Genomic DNA, 24,189 nt, shown 5'->3' with positions numbered 1-24,189 from the left:
CCCATTTTAAAGATTCCCGCTTTTTAAGATTCCCCATTTTAAAGATTCCCCGTTTTAAAGATTCCCGCTTTTAAAGATTCCCCGTTTTAAAGATTCCCGCTTTTAAAGATTCCCGCTTTTAAAGATTCCCCATTTTAAAGATTCCCCATTTTAAAGATTCCCGCTTTTAAAGATTCCCCATTTTAAAGATTCCCGCTTTTAAAGATTCCCCATTTTAAAGATTCCCCATTTTAAAGATTCCCGCTTTTAAAGATTCCCCATTTTAAAGATTCCCGCTTTTAAAGATTCCCCATTTTAAAGATTCCCGCGTTTAAAGATTCCCCATTTAAAGATTCCTCATTTTAAAGATTCCCCGTTGCCCGTTGCCCGTTGCCCGTTGCCCGTTCTCCATTCCCATTCCCCGATTCTCCGATTCGCCGATTCCCCGTTCCCCGTTTTAAAGATAGCCGATTTTAAGTTACACACCGCAATTTGACACTACTTTAAGAAACAAGGTTAATGCAAGTCTTGGAACGCGCAGATAGATGAATCACTGAGTTAAATATGTCACTATCAACAGAATGAGCCGCAGCATTACTATCTTTTAGATACTCTACTTTATCACACTTGTGTTCCTAATATAATGCTTTGTCGGTTATACCAGACTTGATTAATCGATCTAAATCCTTATTTAATTTACGTTTCCATGTCCATGTACGTTTATTTCTCTTTCTGTTAGTACGTGAGCTTAAGCTTTGCAAGCTTCACTTGTTTCCATTCATGCCATTCATGCCATTCACCGCTTTGCCTTCACGTCGTTTCCTGACGCAGTCCGCCATGACGTCTTTGATGGTTTGTTCACCCAGCAGAGTGTTGAATTCGCACAGTTTTGTCAAGCGGTCAAACGGCTTGGGAGTGTAATGGAAATTGAACGTGCTATAATGACCTTCTGAATCCTCAAAAATCGAAAAGTTTGCGAAATCCAGCTCTTCAGCAGTCTTGCGAGGAACTCCTAAAAATACGAAACAACACCACAATAAGCAGACACAGCAATAGGCCATATCCCAATTATTTTGTGTCTCTGTTCCAAAATGATGTCCTCGTGCAAAACCTTTGACGTAAACTTGAGTTTGATTTACATGAAAATGAAGCTGTAGGCATAGTAGAGGAGACTAACTACGCTGTAGGTGGAACATATTTTCATATGAATGGTTTTGCACAAAGACTCGTTTTGACAAGGAGGCGGCAGTTTTGGAGGGTAGTGCGCGCGCAGCAAGAGTACTAGTACTAGTCAGCATGGCGTTGCTCAACCTCGTACCCAGAGTCTTCGTTCCCCTTGACCAGCGGTCGAGAAACGAGCGTCCCAGTGGAAAGTTCTGATTGGAAGTCGAAAACATCGGACTTCCGGACCTAGCCGACAGAGAAGTCACTGGCGTTCACTTCCGTTCATTAACATTGTTTTAAAAACCAATAAAATCGAGCTTGTAGCGGAACTCTCGAGAGTTGCTCGTTTTGTCAAGCTCCTTCTCTGTCCCCTCATTTCCTCTTGGGGGGGCAGGACGGGGTATGAAGTTTGGTAAATATGGACTGGATAACAGTGGAATCCCTATTTTTCGAACCTCCAAGGGAAACGAAAATTGGTTGGAAAAATCGGAGAGTTCGAGGAATCGGGGGTAAAATTACAGTGTTCGACTGAGGAGAGGGAACGACTTTTGGTTCGAGTTATCGAGAGGTTCGAAAAATTGAGGGTTCGAGAAATCGGGATTCCACACTACTACGAATTATCACAGTTCCTACATAACGAGAACACGAAAGTTACTCCACTCATGAATCAAACCTGGCTTGCTTTGTTCTTTGAACGTTTTGTTGACAAGTGGAAAGTGCACCACAACTGGACAAGTAGGATCGTTCGGGTCCGAAAACACGTAATACTCCCTATTATAGCCATCCTTAAGGAACTGATAGGTAGCGTCAATGGGAGGGAATTTGAAGTTGTTCTTCCTTGCCCATTCCTCTGCCAGCAAAAGTTCCTGGAAATAACGATAAAAAACTCAATATGCACTTAAATACTGGTCGCAATGGAAGCGGGTAGTTTTGTTTTCCCGAGAAGAAGTCGAGGGAAACATCGAGATTCTTGCTTAATTTTTGCCCGCCGGGCGACATTTATTAAGGGCGCTTTTATTATGCAAGACCGACTGGTCAGAGACCAGCGGGACTAACCGAGGAAAATGGAACGACATTTTCCGATTACTGCGCACGCAAATTCACACGTCACGTCATGCATGAGAGCGCACGCTAAGTAATAAAATGAACAATGATAAGGCAGATGGCCATTGCTATGGCTTTGCCTGGATTTAACGATCTTGGACGTTCGGTGACCCCTATTTTTATTTTCAGAAACAGATTTTATCTACAATTATCTCCACATTGTCCAAAAATGAACAAAAAATCAATATGGGAAGTTAAAAAAAATTTAAGATTTCTGTCCACGGAATATCGAATCCTGCCATCTTGCGGCTGCAAGGCGCGTGAAACTATGGTCGCTGGATGCGAACTTGTTCTTTATGGAACCTCACCAGTTCACTAAATTCACTCAATAGGTCCGCTTAAATAATATTTGGCCGAGAACATTTCACTTCAAAGATCTAATTGCAGTATTTTTGGGCTTACAGACATCGTGGCCTTATTTACTAACGAAGCCCGATTTTTTCAGATTCAGGGTGTTCTTCCGGGCATGTTCTCCAAAACGAAGTTGGTGATCCCCCATTTCGCTTCCACCGGTCCGACCGATCAAAGTAGACTACCTCCAAAGCTGGTCCCGAATATTTCGGTCTTCCATTTTTCCATTTAACTTCCGATCGAAATTTCCGGAATTTTTGGCATCAGTTATAAAAGCACCCTTAGATTTCACCAATGCTACGTGACCAAAAAGTCAACCAATAAGAGCGCGCGTCAGATTCAGCTAAACGCTAGCTTTATAACAGAAAGACTTCATTCAGGTTGCCAAATCATAGCATTACACAAAACTTTAACGCCACCAAAAAGAACATTTGTTGTTTGATGAAAATCCTTAATCGAGGTATTTGAAGTTTCTTTTATGACAACGAAACGACTTTTGTGGCATGCCACTGATAAAGATATGCACAACTAAACCCGGCATGTGTTGCTTTGGCCTCCTTGTTTTGCATGAGAATTCAATATTCAATTTACTAACCTGGAAAGGAGACTCGTCGTCCTTATCGCGAGCACTGAAGTCAAATGACAGAAAGATGTCGACGTCTCGCTGAGGTCTCAAAAGCAGAGGGTACGGAGAGTTGAACACGAGCCCGCTATCCACTAAATAGATGCGCTTGGCCTTCAGAGCTAGCTGGTCAACGGTTTCAGAAACCTCTTCTGCTTCTGTACAGAAGACAATGAAAAGAAAACACACTCATGAAAATTTTAAAAACTTCTCCGGTTTTCTGCCTCCACGTGTTTTTTGTGGAAAGTACAGGGAAATTAAAAGAGCTACGATAATTTTCAACTGTTAATTCAGTGATTTTGGCGGAGAAAACAGCAGTTTGCTCTAACAATCTCGTCGCCGTGATTTTTTCACGCGTTTAAATCCAAGATGGTGGCATCTTGGAATTGAGAGCTGGATGGACCCTAGCAGTGACATGGATACTGTACATGATCTGAAGATTTAACTAGTTAAAAACTAGTTATGAAAAATACACAAAAAAACCCAGTAAACTCAAAAAATTCAATTGGAGAAGCGTCCCTTAAAACGCGAAATAGAGAAAGCTGAAAATGTTAGTAAACAAAGTCAATGTCTCACCCTTGGGGATTGGTGCAGTCAATAGTTGCAGACCGCGTAAGAAATTGTGCACCAGGCCTGCTCGTCCATCGCGTGATTTCAGGAATGAAACTTTTTCCATGAAACTCTCCATTAAGTCGGTGAGGAAGCTGTGATCTCCACATTCATTATCATGTGCCGCTGCTTCCTCCTTGGTTTCCTCTCCGTCTGTAGCATCCATGTCTTCTTCCTCATCGCTGAATTCATCATCATCCTCGGGTCTTACATTCTCCGAATTAATCATACCATCTAGGGGATGGAAGGTAGAAGGGTTAAGTCTGCATATGAGCCAAGTGGCTCATCAGGCCGGAGCTTATCCCGGTTTCAGTAGCATGAAGCGACTAGGAGTATTTCTACTCCCCCCTGGATGGGATGCTAGTTCATCGCAGGGTTACCCACAGCATCAAATTCGCCGGTACCCATTTATACGCCTGGGTGGAGAAAGGCAACGTGAGAGTAAAGTGTCTTGCCCAAGAACACAACACAATGTCCCCGACCAGGGCTCGAACCCGGACCGCTCGCTCCGGAGTCCAGCACACTAACCATGAGGCCACCGCACCTCCCAAGGGGATGGAAGGTAGCAGGCAGAAATTAGCCTTCGTCTTTCACCATAACGAAGTTCACACACGAGGAAACATCTCAGGTAGATTTCAGGCCAGGACTATGCTTAAAAAAAATAACAAAGGGCCGGTGTCGATATCTTGTTATTTCTCTCAGTACACTCCTAAGAGATGACTTGAAGCAGAAAAAAAGTTTTTCCTGCTTGAAGACCCGAAGTGGTACCAAAAACTGCAGTTTGAGTCACACCGAAAGCGAGAGGAAGAGCAACCCCAGCCCCTTTTCAATGTGAGTTCCTGTTCATTTGTATCACTTACGTAACTCTCCTCTCAGATCACCAGTGTTGCGCATGCTCTTGATGGTGTCGTCAGGTGGTTTGCCCTCGTGAAGAACTCGCTGAAGCAAAATGGTGAAAGCGCTGCCCCAAATACCTGTGGATACAGACGATTGTGTCAAATGAAAAAAAAAAAAAAAAGCTGCGCAACGAATTCTAAAATTACTTGGAAAGATATTTCAGAAGGATCCAATAATACGGTAGTTTAATTTCTTTTAAACAATAAGACCACGAGCCCCGGATTTCCTTTGTGCGAATTAATCGTTAGTAAGTTGGATCCCAGTTGAATATCGCTCATAGAGATCAGCTGTTTAGGGAAGAGCCGTTTTAGCAAATACTGTGAAAGACAGCGGTTGCAAACCTACAATTTAAGGTAACTTGGGAGCTTTATTTTTGCAATGATGCCAACAAATTTTAGAAACTCGATTTAACCAATCTGAGGAAACAGTTTCAACCAGTCGGAGGCAAAGCCAAAACAAATTGTGACTTGGCTCTACGCTCGTCTGCTTCAGTTTGAGGTCTGATTGTTCATAATTATCAAATGGGTTTTTTTGAAGCCGGTCGTAAGTATACCTGACCTTTCACGAGAGTGCCGTTAAGAGAGCTCTCGCAGTATTTAATTTCAGCGGCAATTACCATTCAATTTCAGTTTAGACGGGGCAGCACTTAACACTGTCCAAACGGCTTTGATGATTTATTGAGCATGCGCTTTTCGTAATATGCGATGCTTTTCAAGGAACTTCTATTATTACTCGCTCCACTGATAGCTGTGTGTTACTGATCTTGTAGGTAATGCAGAGGAGGTTCAGGATAGGGTGTCAGCAGCTTGCCGCAGAAAAACTTGCTTCCAAAATGTTCCGTCTTCATGAAAGTGCCATATTTTGCCATTCCTATTTCATAAGGGCTAAACTCGAGCCATTCTGCCAAAGGAGAAACAAATGTATCAACAAAATTAAAATTTATTTATTTATTTAAACAATTTGCCAAAGGTAGGTGAGACGCAAAAAGACATTTCGTCCCCTACAAGGTGTGTCACCCTTACTCAACCCACAAATTATAAAAACAAAATAATGGCCATCCCTCAAAGAAACCCCTAAGAAAACAATATATTAAGTGAATAATTGCACTTGAAAAGAAAAAAGTTAAAAGTATAATACATATTAAAAAAAACTAGTACAACGACTCTTAATTATAAATTCCACTAATAACAGTGGGAGAAACACACATGCACATACACGCACACACACAAAAACAAGTCAAGATTACTTCTCAAACTCATTACTAATTCATCAAGGTAAAATAAAGCTAAAGAAAACCATAACCGTGAAGTAGGTTTGGATACCCAGTCTTAATTAGCATAGATGTTGACGATTTTACTTCTCCATTTACTCCTTAGTTTTTCACTCGAGACAGTGTTTCATCAGCTATCCAAACACGTCGAATTTCGTCGAAAATACTCCGTTGCGCGTCGTATTTTAAACTCTCTTCTCAGTGTTTGGATATCCCGATGAAACACTGTCTCTCCTGTTTTTATATTATATCAACAGGAACATCTGCGCGGCTTTCAGAATCTAGGTAGTCCAGCGCCGTGAACATTCCCCCGAGGAATTGGACTGGACTTGTGTTGATCATACGGAGCCGACTTTCTTTATCTTCGTTTGCCATTATTATGAAAAATTATTCATCAAACAGAAAGAAAGAGAGAAACAAAAAGGACGAAAAAAGCAGCTGAAGGCAGAAAGTTATCAAAAAGATATTGGTGAGATCTGAAATGTTTTAAAGTAATACATTATAACCTGAGTAATAAAGCAAGTCTGATGGGCAAACCACTGGAGCTTGTCCGCAGCATGAAACGACTACTCCATGGTGCAGAGTACGTTCGACCCTAATAACGGCTGCGAACAAGACCAGGTGGATAGAGTACACAAGGACAAAACCACATGACGTCATTCTTAACCAGAGTCGAACCAATTTCGTCCCAGGGTCTTGTCGAGTCCTCGACGATTTTCAACATGGCAGTTCTTCATTTTGAAAAGTGGAGAAGACTCTGGGGACGATTTTGAGCTCGAGCCTATCCAACGCACCGACCATATAAAGGCCACTAGGTCTGCCACACAAAGAAGATAAAAGTTTAACGAACTTTGTACTCAGCTTACCACAGTAGGTGAGAGCAGAAACATCCTTTTTCACGTGGACACAAGTGTAAAGTGGAAGGGGAACCATGGCGTCTTTCACAGTGTGGCGTTGTTCGCTCAATTTTGAGGTAATCTTCCGCTACGAGAGAAAAACACAGAAGATATTAGTGATTATTCTTGGCATACTTGGAACTCGGTGGCAATAAAGTGAGTTACTGGCAGATTACAGAGAGGTTGAGCTTGAAACAGGACAAGAAATTGATGACGATCGATCTTTCCCTGATTTGAAAGTTCGGTCAGATGAAATATAGCTGATAAAATTTTTAGATCTCTCTGAGAAACTTAAAGGAATTTCTCTTTAATGTTTTATCGCATGTTCCCTACTGCCATGTTAAAATGATAACAAATTCCTGGATTTTTTCAAGCTCGTCGTTGATTAGTCTCACGGGTTTTCCTATTCTTCCATCACCGTTCCCTTCTGGCTCGTTGTTACCTCTTTGAAGTTTGCTACATTTCAGAAAGGTCATTTTTACACCACTAAAAGTTGAATCAACATTTTGTGGTGAAAGGCTTAAAGTATCGGAATTGAATACCGAGTCAGCCTGGGGGCAAGGTTTGTTTCGTTGAGTGTGATCTGGGTTCTAGTAAACTTACGTCTTTCAAAATGGTCTCTCCGACCAGATAACCGAAAAAATCCGTGAAACTGACAGGCTGTCCGCGTGACCTCTTACGTAGAATAATGCTCATGTGATTGTACAGCCATGATGGGGTTAGTAACAGCCACATCCAGTTGTCCTTGATGTTTTCTCTCAAATCTTGCTCGATTTGACGCGGATGCACATTCGGCCAGTCAGGATGGGAATATAAGGTGGAGAGATACCTGAAATGCGTCAAACACCAGTGGTTAATTCCTGTCTTCTGGCTAGCTATCTTATGAATGGAAGAGAAGGGGGAACTGAACCTTTTGGTTCCCGTACCTTTTACCCCTGGCACGCCACTTTTTAGTCAATCTCTGTGCTGTTTGTATTGCAAAATATTTAGAAATGTTACGAAATTTTCCCTATTTCTCCTCCGTTCCCGCAACCTTGGAAATCAGGCTTCTGCCCTTTTCTCTCTTTTTACAACAATTCAAGTGGTGGACGGGATATACGGGGAAGGTCCTAAACATTTTCAGACGAAACCTGGTGGGTTGTGGAAGGACGACAAATGGTCGCTTGGCAGGGGAAGACGGGAAGGGGAAGGTTCCATTGAAGGCTTCAAACCCAGCCTTGCTTCATTGTTATTCGGATCCAGACCATATCAAGACACTGAATCTATTCATTTCGTGCGCTGATTAAAGCAAGACTCCTAATTAGCGAGTATATTCTCGAGAAGCATGCAACCCAGGTTTCATAATTTGAATTGTTTCCAGAATACTTTCAGATCTTTGCGTCTGTTTTCGCCCTCTCCTCCGCCCTTAAACCCTGCCCCCCCTCCCCGGCCCCTTTCTGCCCCCCAATCTCGTCTTAATAGGGTTAATCGAAGTCAATAATATAGTCAATAGACTCTGGGTCAATATATTAACTTGTACAAAAATGCCAAAAAAATCCTGACCCAAACAATACAGTTTAAAGTGACGTACCACGCTGATCCTGACAGTCCAGAAGTGTACATGGCACAATCTAACACACCCATGTCCTTGAGAGCGCAGAAAACGCCACTGAGAGAAACCATAGCCCGAAATCCGCCCCCAGAACCAAGAACAGCAACCGATGGCACCTAATTCAAATCGAGTCGAGAAAAAGTCTAATTTTAAAGTCATGTTGAGTTTGTTTAGACTTTTGAGACTTTCTCCGCTTATACGAGAACATAGTTCGTTTTATAACACGCATACGTTTGCTTAGATATTAACGACTATCCAAATGAATTTGAAGAAAACGGTGATTTAAATTCGCCACAAGTATTGCAAACTAATGCAGTGAAAAGAAAGTTCTGAATTAGTCTTTGAACTTGTATCTTAGAACCGCTAATCACAAAAAATTAATTAATAGAATTACTTGAAAGATAATTCTATGGAATTTTCCCTTCTTTCGCTGTTCGTTTGAATTCTTTTCCAGACAAGAGACTGAGCCCGCGGTAATGGGCATACACGTTGCTAAGTAACCGATGACGTAATCCTAATGGCGCAAAACCAACACGATACATTTTGGTATGCTTGCGCTCTTTTCTTTGATCAGCCAATTAGAATTCGTAAACTCTTCTGTTTTATTCATTATTGCAAGCTATTAGTACATATTAAATATCTGTAACTCTGTATGTAAAGAATAACTCCTCTCGTCAATACACTGTATTACCCAATTACTTTTCACTAAATCTATATGTATAATTAGTTTTTGTTTTTGCACGTGCGTGTGTGTGTGCTTTGTGTGCTGTTGCAAGTGTCTCTTTCTTATTTTCTCTTCTAAACTGACCTAAATAAATAATTTCTTTAATCACTAAGGATGGCTGCCCACTCTTATTAGCCCATTAAGGTTATTTCGGGCAGTCATGTACTCGTTTTTGTTAAACTTATTTTTGTAAACTTAAATTTTAGGTATGAGTACAAATTAAGCTGTTGTTGTTTTGTTAGCAAGCAGTCCATAAACTGGACTTTGCGCTTCACTGTCGCCTACCTCGTCAAGAGTCCTGGGTCCTCGTTCTCCCAGAAGCTTCTGCATGGCCGTAAAAACAACATGTTTTCTTTTTTGGCGAAAGTCGTTTTCCTCCTCACATAGATCCATGCTGTACCTCATGTCAGTGGGTGTGGAACTGAAAAAAAATAAAAATAGTTTTGACTATTTTACATAGAAGAAACGATTTAGGATTTTCGTAATCTTTACGAGAGATTTCAATTTTTAACTTGGCTTTGTACCAGAGGCTTATAAAAAAAAAAGAATTGATGCGTGCTAAAAGGCCTCCTTAAAAATGCCACTTAGACCTGAGTACTATGTTAAAGTTCTTTAGTTACCAATTAGAGTAAAATAAACTAACTCTTTTCACCTTGTTTCAACTTTCAACTCCACGTCAACCTCTGAAGTCTAAAAAAAGTAACAAATATCTCAGAGATAGAAATACGTTCCTTGGCTTCCCGTCACGCTGCGTTGCGTTACAAGGTTTGTGTTACAGAGCAGGCAAGATTCACACTATACCTGGCGGAAAACAAAGGTTTTGCGATAAACTTTGTTAAGCTCCAAACTAGTAAGGTCGAATGTCTTGGTTTCCACCAAGTCGTCACTGAACGTGTCTGACTCCATCAGAGTAATTTCTGGAGAATTTAAAAAGAAAGACAATAATAATAACAACAACAACAACAACAAAGACAGTTAAACAAAGGGAACACTCAATCTCTTGGCCAAGGCTTTCGTTATCTTTGACCAATTGTCGAGAAAGTAGTTTCTAGATCCCAGTGGCCACAACTGAATTAAAATTGAATTGAATTGACAATGTTACAAAACTTAGTGAGTAAAGGACAGTGTTTTATTTGGCCTGTGAGGAAACTTTCTACACGTCACGGTTTCCTACGGGAAACGTGGGTTTTTGAAGCTTCTTTCCTGATTCAGAACGTCAGTTGTAGTGTATAGAGTTATGGATTTTTACTGTTAAGAACGTGCTGCATAAGGGCAATTTAAGACCGTAATAGAAAGCGCAATGGTAGATGGCAAAAAAGCACAGTATTCAAAGGAAGGAGTTCATAACATGAACCGTTTCCCGAAGTCGCTTCCAACGTCAATCTCATAGCATGTAACGAACTCAAGTGGCACTCTCACCTAAATTGTTTGTCATATCTGGGTCAAGGTAAAAGTGGAACACTTCCTCCCAGATAGGGTTGGCAGAGTTGTTGCGTACTTTGGTTTTACGCTTGCCATTTGGTGCCGTCTTGATGTACAGCTTTACATATGGATCCGGCGTGTCAACTGGAAAAGAAAGCGACAGAACAGTTTGGCAAAGGTAGCGCAGGATGATGTATAGAACTAACAATCTCATCAAAAAAGCAGGTGCACGTATCGCCATATAACAGAAGCTTACCACCTTGAAAAGGTGATGAGCTTCTGCACTGATACAATAATAGCCACCATAAAAAGATAAAAACTATGAAGTAGTTGAAATTACTTTTGAACACTTGGGTGGTGAGTAGAGGGGTGGGAGGGGGTTTGAAAAGACTAATTATCTAATGTCAGGGATGCTAGTCGTACCGCTAAACCGTTAAAAATCGCATATTGATACCGCTCAGAGTGTTAAAATTCAAGTGCTGTTACAGACCATGGTACTTTTAAGAGTGTGTTTTCAGAGTAAGCTACATAAACGAGAACAAAACTGTGAAAAAATGATTATGGTCTGGATTGTGTCTCTTCGTTGGCCATAGACATTATAGAAGTTATTCCCATTTTGTTCAATAGGTGCGCTCCTGTACCTCGCGCTTTTCGTACTTCACTTTTCGCTTTCTGAGCACGACTTGTGAGCAAGTTCTACGATGGCCAGTGTCACTTACATTATAACTCACCAACAAAAGTGTACTTAGGTGAAACGAAATTACGGGAACCCCCCTCCCAAGGCACAGTCTCTCGGGTGGAAAGGATCGCGGGCGCACCGAAACACCCACGGCTGGAGAGTGAGCCTTTGTTATTATAAACATTTGTTATTGTTGTTTGTTACGTTCGTTTGTTATACTTGTGTTCAATTATAGCTGATTATATTCTCTACAGTGGCAGGATCTGCTGCTTCTGTTTTGTTACGGCAATCATTGCAAATTTACGCTTGTTCCTTGCATAGCCTTTTTAGGTTTCTTAGGAGCATTTTTTAGACTGATTCTCGACGAGTAACCTTCTTCTCTTCTACGCGTTTAATATACTTACGCCAATCAGCAAACGAACCCAGGGTGATGTTCCGACCACGCAGCACTTTAATTTCGAGCAACAAACATGGTCGAAAGGATGCCTAGAAACCAACAGACACCTCACAATAAGGATAAGATAAAAAGCATTCTCACAACGAAAACCATGGATATAAGTGTCAGTTAACATTGTATAACTATGTATCAATCTTGTTAACCAAGCCTGCTCGGGATTCAGAATGGGCCCTCGACCAACAATTTTTTTTTGCAATAACGACCTCGGTCTTGTTCCGGGCCGGCCTCGTTTCCAGGGCTTTTGTTAGAAATTGGGAAGGGCGGAAACGTTCGGGTGTTTGATGATCACGTGACCAGCCGATGCCAGAGCCCTTTCACCCCTTGCCCCCTCCTCCCCGCCCTCAAGAAAACAAATCTAAGGAAAAAGCCACGCGAACGAGGTTAAAAAGAGGCCATACATGTCGTCAAATCCACCTGCAGATGCCTAGTCGATCAAAGTGCAGATAAACGACTGTCACAGAAAACTCAACTTCTACAACAACGACAAACTCCAACAACTTGACAAACTTAAACCACTGTTACTTGACACTGTTACTACGGATCTAAACTACTGGAACCAACCAATGACTGCTGATTTTATAAGAGTCTTACTGAGCCAGTACCATCACGGCTAAACTGACAAATCGTTTCAACGAGCAAGACTCATAACCCAATTGGCTGACGAACACTTTTCGCTTGACTCTGAAGATGGTTTCCGCATAGGTTGGTAAAAGGGCGACAATTTGCGTCAGCGACAATGTGCGCTGGCTGGCCCCACTGAGGGAAACAGTGAGTTTCCCGCGGGACCAGTCATTAAGTGTTTTGTTATACCTCCCAACTCAAAAATAGAAAAAAAAAATGGGAAGAAATCGGTTGCTTGAGGCCGGTTTTGCTCACAAATTTTCTGCGGTTTGATGGAGCACGACCTGATCACGTGCGAGTCGAAAGTTCAAGTTGTTGTTTCCCTAGGGAGTTAGAATGTTGTTCGCCCTAGGGAGTTTGTGAGTTTTGATCAACGACACGTGACACGTGTCTTTTCAGTTTTTTGCAACAGCGACATGACCAATGCCAGCGTGAAACTCTTTTGTGATCTTCTGTGTAATTTCTGACCATTTCTAGACTACTGGCAGCACAGAAGAGACCTATTTGACCGTATTTCTAGTTAAATTCACCGTATAATTGTGGCGCGAATCTGCTGTTGATTCAAATTACTGTACGTTACGTAATTCCGGACCACAGTCACACAGTATGCGGGTTTCGTCTTGCGGATAGGATTTCAACACACGCATAACACGATCACATGTAGACAGTTTGATTACGTACAGTGATTTGAGGTCATTTGAATCAACATCAAATTGGTTCGTGCTACTGAATTGAACGGTGAATTGAACTGGAAATACGGTCAAATAGGACTCCTCTGCTCCCTGTGCACAAAGCTCACAAACTCTTTGTCTAAACGATCAACTTGAATTGAATCAACAAGAAAACTTCCAAAGCGAATCTTGTCTATGCAAGACCATATGTAAATTAAATGAAAGAAAACAAATTCGCAAAACCTTAAATCTTGCGTATAAACTTACGCAAGCTAAAAAGAAGGACTTATTTCCGCGCACTGACACTTCAATTCTAGGAAACTACAGCAACGCGAAGATTTAGCTCGTACGGCGACATTTGTCTTTAACTAAATAGGCGACAGGCAGTCGAGACAGACATCCCCTTGGAAGGTCCGCGGGTCTTAAATCGAGGAAATACGACAAAATGAAATTTCATTGCAGCTTACCTGTTTTGGAGCCATTTTTAGTCAGCCACACCGATACACTGAAACCGCCGACTAATGAGGCTGGTTTAAACGCTTCGGTATGAAACCGGAGGACAGAGTGCTGACTGCGGTTTCCAATAAGATGATTACGAGAGGCGCGTCAGTCGGCTTGATCAAAAGATATCAAGAATCGTGTCACTTCGCACTTGGAATTTGTACCCACCCTAAAAATAGCGTTAGCGCTTGGTCGAATTTACCCCGGTCTTCTCCACAAATCTTAGCTTGGTTTGTTTGCTGTCTAATATCAAACCGTGTGATCTTCTCATGCTTGTTTCTCGGTTTTAAGAAAGATATTGCGATATGATGGAAGTATACCACCGAACACCTAACGCTCTTCTCGCATATAAATGAATCAATTTTAGATTGATTTTAGACAACTGATCAGCAACAGTTGACATAGAGCTCTTTGGATCATTGCTTTGCTATTTAATGAGTTAATGAAGCCATTTTTGGTCGAGTGATCACTTCTTGCCCCCACAGGGGAATGGAACTAGGAAATATTTGCATTAGCAAAATGGCCTATTCAGGGGGCTCATACGGGGGAACCTGCATTAACTACAGCAAGTCTGGGTCGTGTACCAGAGACATGTGCAAGTATAAGCAGATCTGTGACCGGTGCGACGGGACTCACACCTAGTGCGACCGCCTCTCTCTTCTCAAACACCAAGAGCAAGAGGGTGATAAGGACAAAGACAACGACCAAGAGAACTTCAAGTCCAGTTTCTCCCATAGACACAGGAACGGATGGCACCCCTCCCCACCCCTATTAGTATAGTGGAATCATGGGACACAAACAAGGTCACGTGCATCTATATTGTGACACCGGGCCCGGCTGTGACTAGATCTGTTTACAAGCACAGTAGGTAGACCCTTATCACGGATATCATATTTATTCTCGTACGATTTCCTTCGGAGACGCTGTAGCTTTACTTTGAGAAAGCTATACGTTTGTCTAGAGACATTCTTATGTTTCTTGCAGCTATCTGATCGAGCTTATGTTTCTCTTGCTCGATGTATAGGTTTATTCCTCCTTTGGTTGTTCTGGCACCACATGATTCAAGTGTAGCTGTTTACGCGCAAGTCCCGTTAACTGTTTTGCGTGTTTTATATACCATTGTTCGGCTTAGTTCAGGCAAGACCATGGTTTCGATCCTCCATGTGGATCTCATCAGTTGCCGGTATTTCTAAAATACTCTGTACGTCTGAAGTCGCTAGCGCAACACGTACCTCTGTAAGAATGCAAGACATCCTGCGGCTTGGCACAAACTTCTCGTGGTGTGTACCCTTGTGAGACTTCCGGTGTCGAGAAAACCTCATTTTGATTGGTTACCCACTCATTTCCGGAAATGCAGTGAAGCGCAACTAATCAGGAGGTGTTTCGCATTTTAACGGGCTTTTCGGGCAGGCGTCTTCTCATTTTTCCCCTTCCCCGTCCCCCACCGTCTAACATGACGGTCTAACATGGCGGTCTAAAAAGGCGGTCGCAAGGTTGTAACGCTAACTCGCGCCAATAAGACGCCTGCACTGCAGGTAGGAGAATATCTGAACACTCTACCAGGTGCAAAGGCATATGCATCAGAGGCCTGCAAAGTAGTGTACCAGCAGATTCCAGATGCCCTGGAAATTTTGAAACGTTGCGGAAAACTAAAAGGACTGATTTCTAAGTGCCCCTATCTATCCATGTCTGGAGGCTCACATGGAGGGACTTATCTGTTAAAACTTGACAAAGACATGTTTGCAACTTTAGTTTGGGAAAATTAAAATCCCTTTAAGAGTCCCTGTCCATAAAAATGGAAAATAACTCGGCAAGGGTCAAAAATTCAATTTCGCTCATATTTTCATGGTAGATAGGCTAGGGCATAACAAAAACTACTGGATAGTTTTTTGGCAAAATATCCTTTTATTTCAAAGAAATATGTAAATTACCAAATTCCGTTAAAATCGTCATTTAACGCACCATTTTATTACACAAGTTTGAGAGCCTTGCATGCAAAACCACATCATTCTTCCGTCTTTAAAACACTCAAATATTTTTGTGCAATGTTTAAATGTGTACTGGGTTGATTTTAGGGAATGTTGCGTTGTCTTTTTGGGTGCAAAATAATTAAATTTCGAAGACATGTATTTCATTCACTTAAAAGTACTTCGTGAATATAATTAATTTTCACTATGTGCGAAACCTTCAAATGGATCAAGCTTCTGGTGGTTGAATCGCAGAAGGATGGTCTACAGATTCCTGTAAAAATTTCTTTGGGCAAATGATTGTGAGCGACGCGAGAGCTATTCAAAGTACGTCAAAATTGCAAATATTTGACCATCCGTCGTCAAATTTCAATTTACGGGTTAGACGTATATTTTAGCATGCGTCACATGATTTGACCTATGTTAAATTGAAATAGACACAGAGCTAATAATTTCGAAATGTTCTAACCTCATTTGCTGTAAAAGGCAGGTGCAAAACCGATTTGACGTGTTTCTCTCACCATTCGTCGCACATAAAGCAGAAGTTTGCTTTTGTTTACATAACGTCCGATGTACATCGCCAACTGTCAACTTATTTAACGGTCGAATACCATGAATCTGTGACCCTCTTTCGACACATATGATCACCACTGCATCTAAGTCTAAAACGGCTGAGTCATTTGTAGATAGTTGCTTGCTTTGCACTACACCAAAATATTACGTTTGATCATCATGGTTTGATGGGTTGCATCCTTGCTTGCAGCGGTTCCTTGTTCGTCACGCAATACTGTCATCCCATTTTAGGGGGTAGGGGTAGGACAATTTCTGTCCTAATACGTAAGGCTCCGTAAGGCTTGGAATCACTGGGAGCACACAGTCGTGTTGAGTAGGAAGAGATTGAATTAAGAAATGAAAAGAATGAATAGTTTACCATTGCCCCTGTTGTTATCTTTTACTCGACCACCGCTACCTACATGCCCTGCGTAATACTGTAACGCTAAACTCATACCTAGGTCTTTTCGCACTACGCAATTATTTTTGGTTTACATGTAATACAGTGGGCTACCCTCGGGGAAATGGGTGGTGACCGCTTAATGGGGCTAGCCGCTTAAATAGAGATTGGTGTACCTTGAATATTTAATTTTTCACTGTCAGGCTATAAATTTTTTGGTGAACATTCAAGACAATCATGATAGACGTGTGTTTGAATTATCACTCGTCATGCACCTTCAATTTCAGACTCTTATCTGCCATCGCCCTTTCCAAAACAAGGTTCTTAAATTTTGGGTGACCGCTTAATAGGGGTAAAGACAATAATGAAACCCTTATCGGAATGACCAAATGGTGGCCGCGGAGGTAACCGGTCAATAGGTGTTTTATTTATAATATTTTACTGACGATAATTTTGGACTGTATTGACAACAACATACCAATGCCTCGCCACTAAGCAAACAAAATACGCCAAATAAAATGGCATGGCCAGGGCTATTTACTCACTTAATTACTAATTAAATTTAGTCGAATTAGACACGTTGTGATTTCCTATTTTTATTTCAGCTAGTTCTTGCTTCATTGATCTATAATTTGCTTATGGCGATTTTCTTAAAATTCTTGTGAGTACAGGCACTAGCTTTATTAGCTGTTGTCCGAAACGTCAGAACGTACAACAAACGTGATGTGGACCGACGCCACGTACACTTTAGAACGCAATTACATAAATATACACATATTATTATATATATGAACAAACAGATGAACAATGATTAAATTGTTTCAGTTATCCCGAGAGTACTCTATACAAAATAGATCAAAATGTGCAGTATATGCCGTGACAGCATTGCGTGACGAACAAATAACGGCTGTAAGATTGTGCTGCGCCGACACGCTTATCAGCAATGGTCAGCAATCGATCAAACGCAATATTTTGGCGAAGCGTAAAGCAAGCAACTATCTACAAATGACTCAGCCGTTTTAGACTTAGATGCAGTGATGTTCATAAGCGCAGAAAGATGGTCGCAGATTCATAGTATTCGACCAAAAATAGTTTGACAGTAGGCGATGTACATCGGACGTTAACCTTGTGTAAACAAAAGCGAACTTCTGCTTTATGTGCGACGAATGGTGAGAGATCGACTAGAAACACCTCAAATCGGCTTTGGACCTGCCTTTTACAACAAATAAGGTTAGAACATTTCGAAATTATCAGCTCTGTGTCTATTTCAACTTATTATAGGTCAAGTCGTGTGGCGCATGCTAAAATATACGTCTAACCCGTAAATTGAAATTTGACGACGGATGGTCAAATATTTGCATTTTTGACGTACTTTGAAAAGCTCTCGCGTCGCTCACAATCATTTGCCCAAAGAAATTTTTACAGGAATCTGTAGACCATCCTTCTGCAATTCAACCACCAGAAGCTTGATCCATTTGAAGGTTTCGCACATAGTGAAAATTAATTATATTCACGAAGTACTTTTAAGTGAATGAAATACATGTCTTCGAAATTTAATTATTTTGCACCCAAAAAGACAACGCAACATTCCCTAAAATCAACCCAGTGCACATTTAAACATTGCACAAAAATATTTGAGTGTTTTAAAGACGGAAGAATGATGTGGTTTTGCATGCGAGGCTCTCAAACTTGCTTAAGAAAATGGTGCGTCAAATGTCGATTTTAACGGAATTTGGTAATTTGCATATTTCTTTGAAATAAAAGGATATTTTGCCAAAAAAAACTATCCAGTAGTTTTTGTTATGCCCTAGCCTATCTACCATAAGAATATTAGCGAAATCGAATTTTCGACCCTTGCCGCGAAATTAAGAATTTGTCTGATTTTTACAGGCAGGCACTCTTAAGAAGGGGTGGACTATAGTGGACTCATGAGGATTTTAGAATTTTAAGGTTTTCTTGTTAGCTTTGTTTCAATTTTTCATCATGTGAGCTTTTGTCGTAAGTTTACTCCCTTTAAGAAGGGGTGGACTGTAGTGGAATCATGGGACACAGACAAGGTCACGTGACATAGCACATGGAACTAAGTCGAGATCGAGCGAGGACAACCGAGATCTTCTTCATGCGTTTCACGAGTATCGAGTATTGTCAGAAATTCCTGTTTATCGTTCAGAATATAAGTTGCGTTTCTACATTTTGTCTACATGTCAGCTAATTCCCCCAACAACGTCTACATTAAGAAGGAATCGGAGATTTAGTTCGTACAATGATATTTATGTTCTTGCGAAGAAGCGACAGCCGCAAATGCATATAATAATTTAACTTGTTTTTGTTATGTTCCCGTATTAGTAGGGGAGTTTTTCCCCAGCTAGGTGGTTGATGACATTCTTAATACAGTTTCTATCTATCTATAGGCAACAGACAGACATCCCTTTGGAAGGCCCAGAGGCTGAAATCGTAAAAATAACTTCAACTGAAGCTTCGTTAAAGCTTACCTGTTTTGGAGCCATATTTAGTTAGCCGCACCGATACACTGAAACCGTCGTCTTGCGAGGCTGATTTAAATTCTTCGGTATGAAACCGGAGAACAGAGTGCTCACTATTAAAGGTCCCATTAGAATTTTGGTTTTCAATCAGATAATCTCGAGTGGCGTGTCAGTGGGCGTGAACAAAAGGTATTGTTGTGAATTAATTTTTCTCGATTCGCCCGTGCGAAATGAACTGTAGCAGTAGCGCACGAGCGCCTTCGCAATTATGTTAATTTTGTTTGTTATAAAACTTTCGTATTTATATTTTTGAAGCATATGGTTTGTAAATTGTTAAGGAATAAACCGTCTCACGTTTTTTTTAGTTGGAGTATAGTTAACTATGGTTGGAGTCGTTGGAACTTCTTGAGACAGATATCAAGAATGGTGTCACAAATCAGGTCTCCATAACCGGAATGTTTTGATATATTTTAGCTTGGTTTGTTTGCTGTCCAATATCAAACCATGTGATCTTCTCATGCTTAGAAAGTTATATTGCCTCTCGGTTTTAAGAAGTCTATCGTAATATAATGGGAGCATACCACCGAACACCAAAATTATTCAAAATTATTCAGAATCAGTTTACCTACATCATGATGCATACAAATGAATCAATGTTAGGTTAATTTTAGACCACTGATTAGCAACAGTTGATAGACAAAGATAACTACTGCAACAGAGCTCTTTGGGTCAATACGTTTCAAGTGCTTTTACGTTCCGGGCCGAATACGAGACTAGTTTTTTTTTAACGTAAACTCCGTTACTACAAATATCAAAGTCAATTTAAAGAATTTTGCCAAGATTAAACTTGTAACTATTATGGGAGGGTACCGTCAATCACCTTTGACTGTGGAGAAAACCTAAGGCACTAGAGAATTATTTCTTTCAAATTTATTCATATTTACCTGTATGGTTGGTTTGCACCGGCGAAAAAGTCTATAAGCCTATAGACTGGGAGTGAATCGATTATAAGGTGGGCAATGCAAAACTCAAAACAAAACGACAACAACAACAGCATCCAAAACAATGGACCTTTTTACCGATGTCATCCAATATAAACAATATTGATATTTTTCATAAAAACAAAGAAACACCTACATAGAACAATTTATCATTCCGAATTTAGTAAATATGCGAAGTTTCATGGAAATCTGTTGCAAACTCGTGAAAATATGGGAACCCAAACTTGCCAGTTTTTACCCAGCAATGTACGTATGCCAGGGGGGAAAGCGTGCTTACATTTCTTCTTAGAACAGAAAAGTACTGATGTCGGACAGAAACTTTACTGATCGTAAATATGCTCTGTGGCCTGATATCGCAACCTGTTCAAACCACGAAATCCTTGCTATTTGACTGACTGACAGCCTGACTGACTGACTGACTGACTGACTGGCTAGCTGGCTGGCTCGCTAGTTGAATGACTGACTGACTGACTGACTGACGGAATGATTGAATGGATGGATGGATGGATGGATGGATGGATGGATGGATGACTGACTGACTGACTGACTAACTAAATAAATGTCACGAATGAATGATTGAATGAGTGAACGAACGAACGAACCAAGGAACTGATGTCAGATGAAATTTCTCAAATTCTGTCGTCGTGCGTCTTAGAAAAATTTTAAAAACTAATATACAATGTTTCTCCCCGGGATCAACTACAATTCCCTTAAAATATCTTCATCTTGGTATTACAAAAGTGTTTATCGCTCGAGCAATGGAACTTGGTCATAATTGCTGCACCGCTTTGACCAAAATGCAGCAACATCGCCATGATGGTGTCCCTTTCACAAACAACTGGTCAGACAATATCTGATATCCCACTGCCACGCTGTTGTTTTAGAGTCGCGTGGACTGACAAGATTCAGACTGAAACATCGAGTTGCGCTTCTTCCATTGCGTAAATGTACATTTACATGCTTGAGATGAAACTAAAGTCTATGAAATCGGGAAAAACGGTCCGAAAGGATGCTGAATTTACAAGAGTATCTAAAACGAACGACCCCTTTTCAAAAGGGCAGCAAGCAATTGCTTCTGAGTCCTGTAAAGCCACATGACCTGCATGCACTGTTTATAAGGTCCTTAATTTAGTGATTGGCCAAACGAAACATTTCAATGTTTACTTAAAAGTACAACGCAAACATTGTCCCTAGCCTTAACGTCCCGCCCACACTACACTGGAGAAAATTGAAAACGGCGTTTTCACTCTAAAAACGCATCAAATGTTTTCCGCCCACATTACGCCGGGGAAATTTGAAAACGCAACAATCATCGGCCATTTGGGATTTGTGCTTAAAGTTTTTGGAAAGCTCTGTTTTCAAAATGTTTTCCGTCCATACTAAAACTCAAAGCCGGTGTTCACAAATTCTCGTCGTGTGGCTGATATGAGGGGGCGTCGACGTTGACGCCTTCTCAAAAAATCTACCTTGGAATTTCGCAATTATCTAAATCTGTTCAGTGACGCCGATCGGTCTAAAAACTAGTTCTTATTCAAACTAAATATGTAGTGCAAGCTGTCAATTCCAAACGAAACACAAAAATCAGTCGTCGTGGCTCACGTCGTCTATAGGAACTAATTGGTCATTGCACGTTGTTGTTTTCCAGAAGACGGCTACAAAGGCATGCAGAACCATTGTTCTGATCAATTGACAGGAAAAATATTGTTTATAATTTGGAGACGTTTTCGTTGCGGTTTTTGAGAACGTGGTTTTGCACACGTTGGAATTGCCTGGGCCCTTCGGATACCGCCGAAACAGGCAAGAAATATTAGTCTTCCAAACTCAAAAACAAACAAGCAATAAGAGTTAAACTAGAAATCTTCCTTTATATTTATATTCGATCACAGAAAAAATCACAATTTACCCTGTTTGGACTGTCGGTTAACGGTCTTTCATAACAGAATAAAACATTTTGACGCAAAAGTTTCCATGCAGGGCTGATTTTCTAATTTAAACGCGTTGCCGAGCGAGTTATGACGGCCGAATTAAATTAGCTTCCCTCACCTGGGCTTTCCGCATGGTCCAGTTCCAATGAAAACCTTCGCTGAAAAAAGAATTAACTTGGCTGCAATCCGTCCAAGATGAGTTTAAGGGCCGTTTCCGTGGGTTGTTGCCGCTTTTTAAACGGAGCAGAAATAAATGAAAATAAATGAGCTTTGGTGACTGATCGACCATTTACCGAGTCTCGTCTCCAAATAGAGGCAAATTTCAAATGGGGACTTCAGTGATATAGAACTCAGAGGCAGTTCACTGGGTTCCATGAGGTCACTGTTTGGTTTTAGTTCAGTTGACGCAAGGATAATACCTTACTGTAAGGTGTTCTGGAAGGCTCGTGAAAAGTTAATTAATAAACAAAGCTCTCAAATCAGCTCGTCTCTTAAAGAACGACCTGACCTATATTGGACTGGCAATCTTGAACTTGTGTCAGTTACTTAATGTTCCCAACTAAAAATGCACGAAACCCGGTTTTTGACATCATTAAGAATTGGTTCAAACTTTGTATTCTGCGGAGTAATATAGATGTGCAACAAACGAGGCTGCATGTGCCAGAACCGTTAACGTTGAATATATATAATTTTCTTTTTTTTTTTTCCTCGAAGCATAACCGAAAACAACTCTTACGTAACGGTGCAGCCTCTCGAGTGGGCAGTAAAATGCTTACACCGAAAATATAATATCAAGTGGACTTGGAGGTTATTCATTATTTTCAAATTTCATAAGAATTTTTCCTGTTTTGAAAAGCTGAGAGAAATTTTCCTTGATGGTGATAACTCTTGCCCACGTGATTTTCTGGAGAACATGTGTGCGGTGTCGAGTTATGGATGAAGGGTCTTGCCATTGATTTAAGTCACGCGAGTTGCAGTCGTATTGAATTGCTTTTATTCGGTGTTTGGGTTCAAACAAATTTTCCCGTTCGAACTGTTTTCTGACCAAACCCTGTGGCTTCAACCATTTCTCAGTTTCTCAGCTTTTGAGCGCACCACTGTACCGATACGCTCAAAAGATTGAAATCGCGTCATCGATAAAGTAGATCAGCGGCACAGTTTTGTAATATTCCTTTGGCATAGTAGGATTGTAAGAACTTCACTTACTGATAAATCAAGTCTCTTATGTTTCGTTGTTCTTGAAGTGCTTTATTTGGCTAAGTTATTGGACCAGTTCATGAATAAATCATTGCAAATACTTTTAAAGAGAACCAACAAACTAAAACTAAGTGTTACTGATTCGAACTCTCAGCCAAGTCGACATGACTAGCAGTAGCCCACGAACACAGACGTATTTCTGGCTGTCCTTTGTCTTTCTCGGGTTAGACTAGCGGGGATTGTTGGAAAATAATTGAAAATAAAATAAAAATGTAGCCGGGGGAGCAACGAATTGACTAGTTGAAGTTACTGTCCGCATTGTGCTTGATGATGAACTAAACAAAGAGAACATGTCTTTGCGCCGAGACTGTATTCAATCCCCCGGGGGGGGGGGGGGGGGCTACTCCCCTATATGGGCTATATAGGTATGTGCAGCCCCAGAGGGTATGGTTTTCAGCCGTTTTGGTCATAAATAGGATATCGATTTTGGCCATTTTGGTCATAAATAGGGTATGGTTTTTGCACTCTAGTCTTGAACTGGGTATGTTTTTTAGAAGAAGCTACTTTTTCATCATTATCGATAAGACCATCAACAAACGTCCTTCATAAATTATGTTTAGGGCAACTGTGCCAGCCGCAATGGTCATAAATAGGCTATCAAATTTTTGGTCGGGTCATAAATAGGGTAAGGAAAGTCGCAGATTTTGGTCCTAAATAGGGTAGGGGTTTTGGGAAGTGGGCCGGACACCCTCACCCAATTGTTTTGGGAGTACGCCCCCGGAATTCAATCCTGACTATTTACACGTCTGCATGTCGAGGTTTAAAACAAAGTATGACATCAGTCTGACCTGATAGTTAGCTTGCATCTACTGCATGGCTATAATTTGTCACTTGCTGGAGACTTATGGAAGTCCTCTCTGCCCTTTCGATCGCCTGTCATCGAGTCGCTCCGAAAATAGCCTGCAAGACACGATGTGGTCTGCACATTGTGAATTGCAGCAACTCAATCACATCAAATGCTATGCAAAGTTTAATTTGCGGTGAAGAAGCTTTAAGAGGTGGCATGACCTCAGATGCGTTAAGAAGATTTCTGTATGCGGATTCGT

At 40.9% G+C, this 24,189-nt stretch overlaps 1 protein-coding gene and 1 long non-coding RNA gene across 5 annotated transcripts; one reads left to right on the top strand and one right to left on the bottom strand.

The window, feature by feature from the left end:
• Nucleotides 1–577: 577 nt before the first annotated feature.
• Nucleotides 578–24,083, bottom strand: LOC110061870 (cytosolic phospholipase A2-like). Of its 4 annotated transcripts, none has more exons than XM_089282596.1 (15): nucleotides 23,932–24,083; nucleotides 11,713–11,794; nucleotides 10,627–10,773; nucleotides 10,009–10,124; nucleotides 9,860–9,897; nucleotides 9,493–9,628; nucleotides 8,463–8,599; nucleotides 7,496–7,721; nucleotides 6,863–6,980; nucleotides 5,491–5,626; nucleotides 4,690–4,805; nucleotides 3,797–4,063; nucleotides 3,194–3,378; nucleotides 1,817–2,009; nucleotides 578–991 (listed from the first exon to the last, which is right to left on the bottom strand). In XM_089282596.1, exons 1-15 carry the CDS (start codon nucleotides 23,947–23,949, stop codon nucleotides 744–746), a joined length of 2,163 nt encoding a protein of 720 aa, XP_089138722.1. In that variant the 5' UTR covers nucleotides 23,950–24,083; the 3' UTR covers nucleotides 578–743. The 4 variants fall into 4 exon arrangements, with proteins under 4 accessions (XP_089138722.1, XP_089138724.1, XP_089138723.1 ...); XM_089282598.1 differs by lacking the exon at nucleotides 23,932–24,083 and adding an exon at nucleotides 18,970–19,222; XM_089282597.1 differs by lacking the exon at nucleotides 23,932–24,083 and adding an exon at nucleotides 13,525–13,652.
• LOC149116906 (uncharacterized) lies at nucleotides 17,246–19,327 on the top strand. The gene is made up of 2 exons (XR_016205499.1): nucleotides 17,246–17,707; nucleotides 18,889–19,327. It is a non-coding gene; the product is annotated as an uncharacterized LOC149116906 (long non-coding RNA).
• Nucleotides 24,084–24,189: the final 106 nt, after the last annotated feature.

The sequence above is a fragment of the Orbicella faveolata genome, unplaced genomic scaffold, assembly GCF_042242905.1.
Source record: "Orbicella faveolata isolate gen_17 unplaced genomic scaffold, um_ofav_v1 contig_12, whole genome shotgun sequence".
In the NCBI taxonomy this organism is placed as follows: domain Eukaryota; kingdom Metazoa; phylum Cnidaria; class Anthozoa; order Scleractinia; family Merulinidae; genus Orbicella; species Orbicella faveolata.
This window is presented reverse-complemented; position numbering and strand designations above follow the sequence as displayed.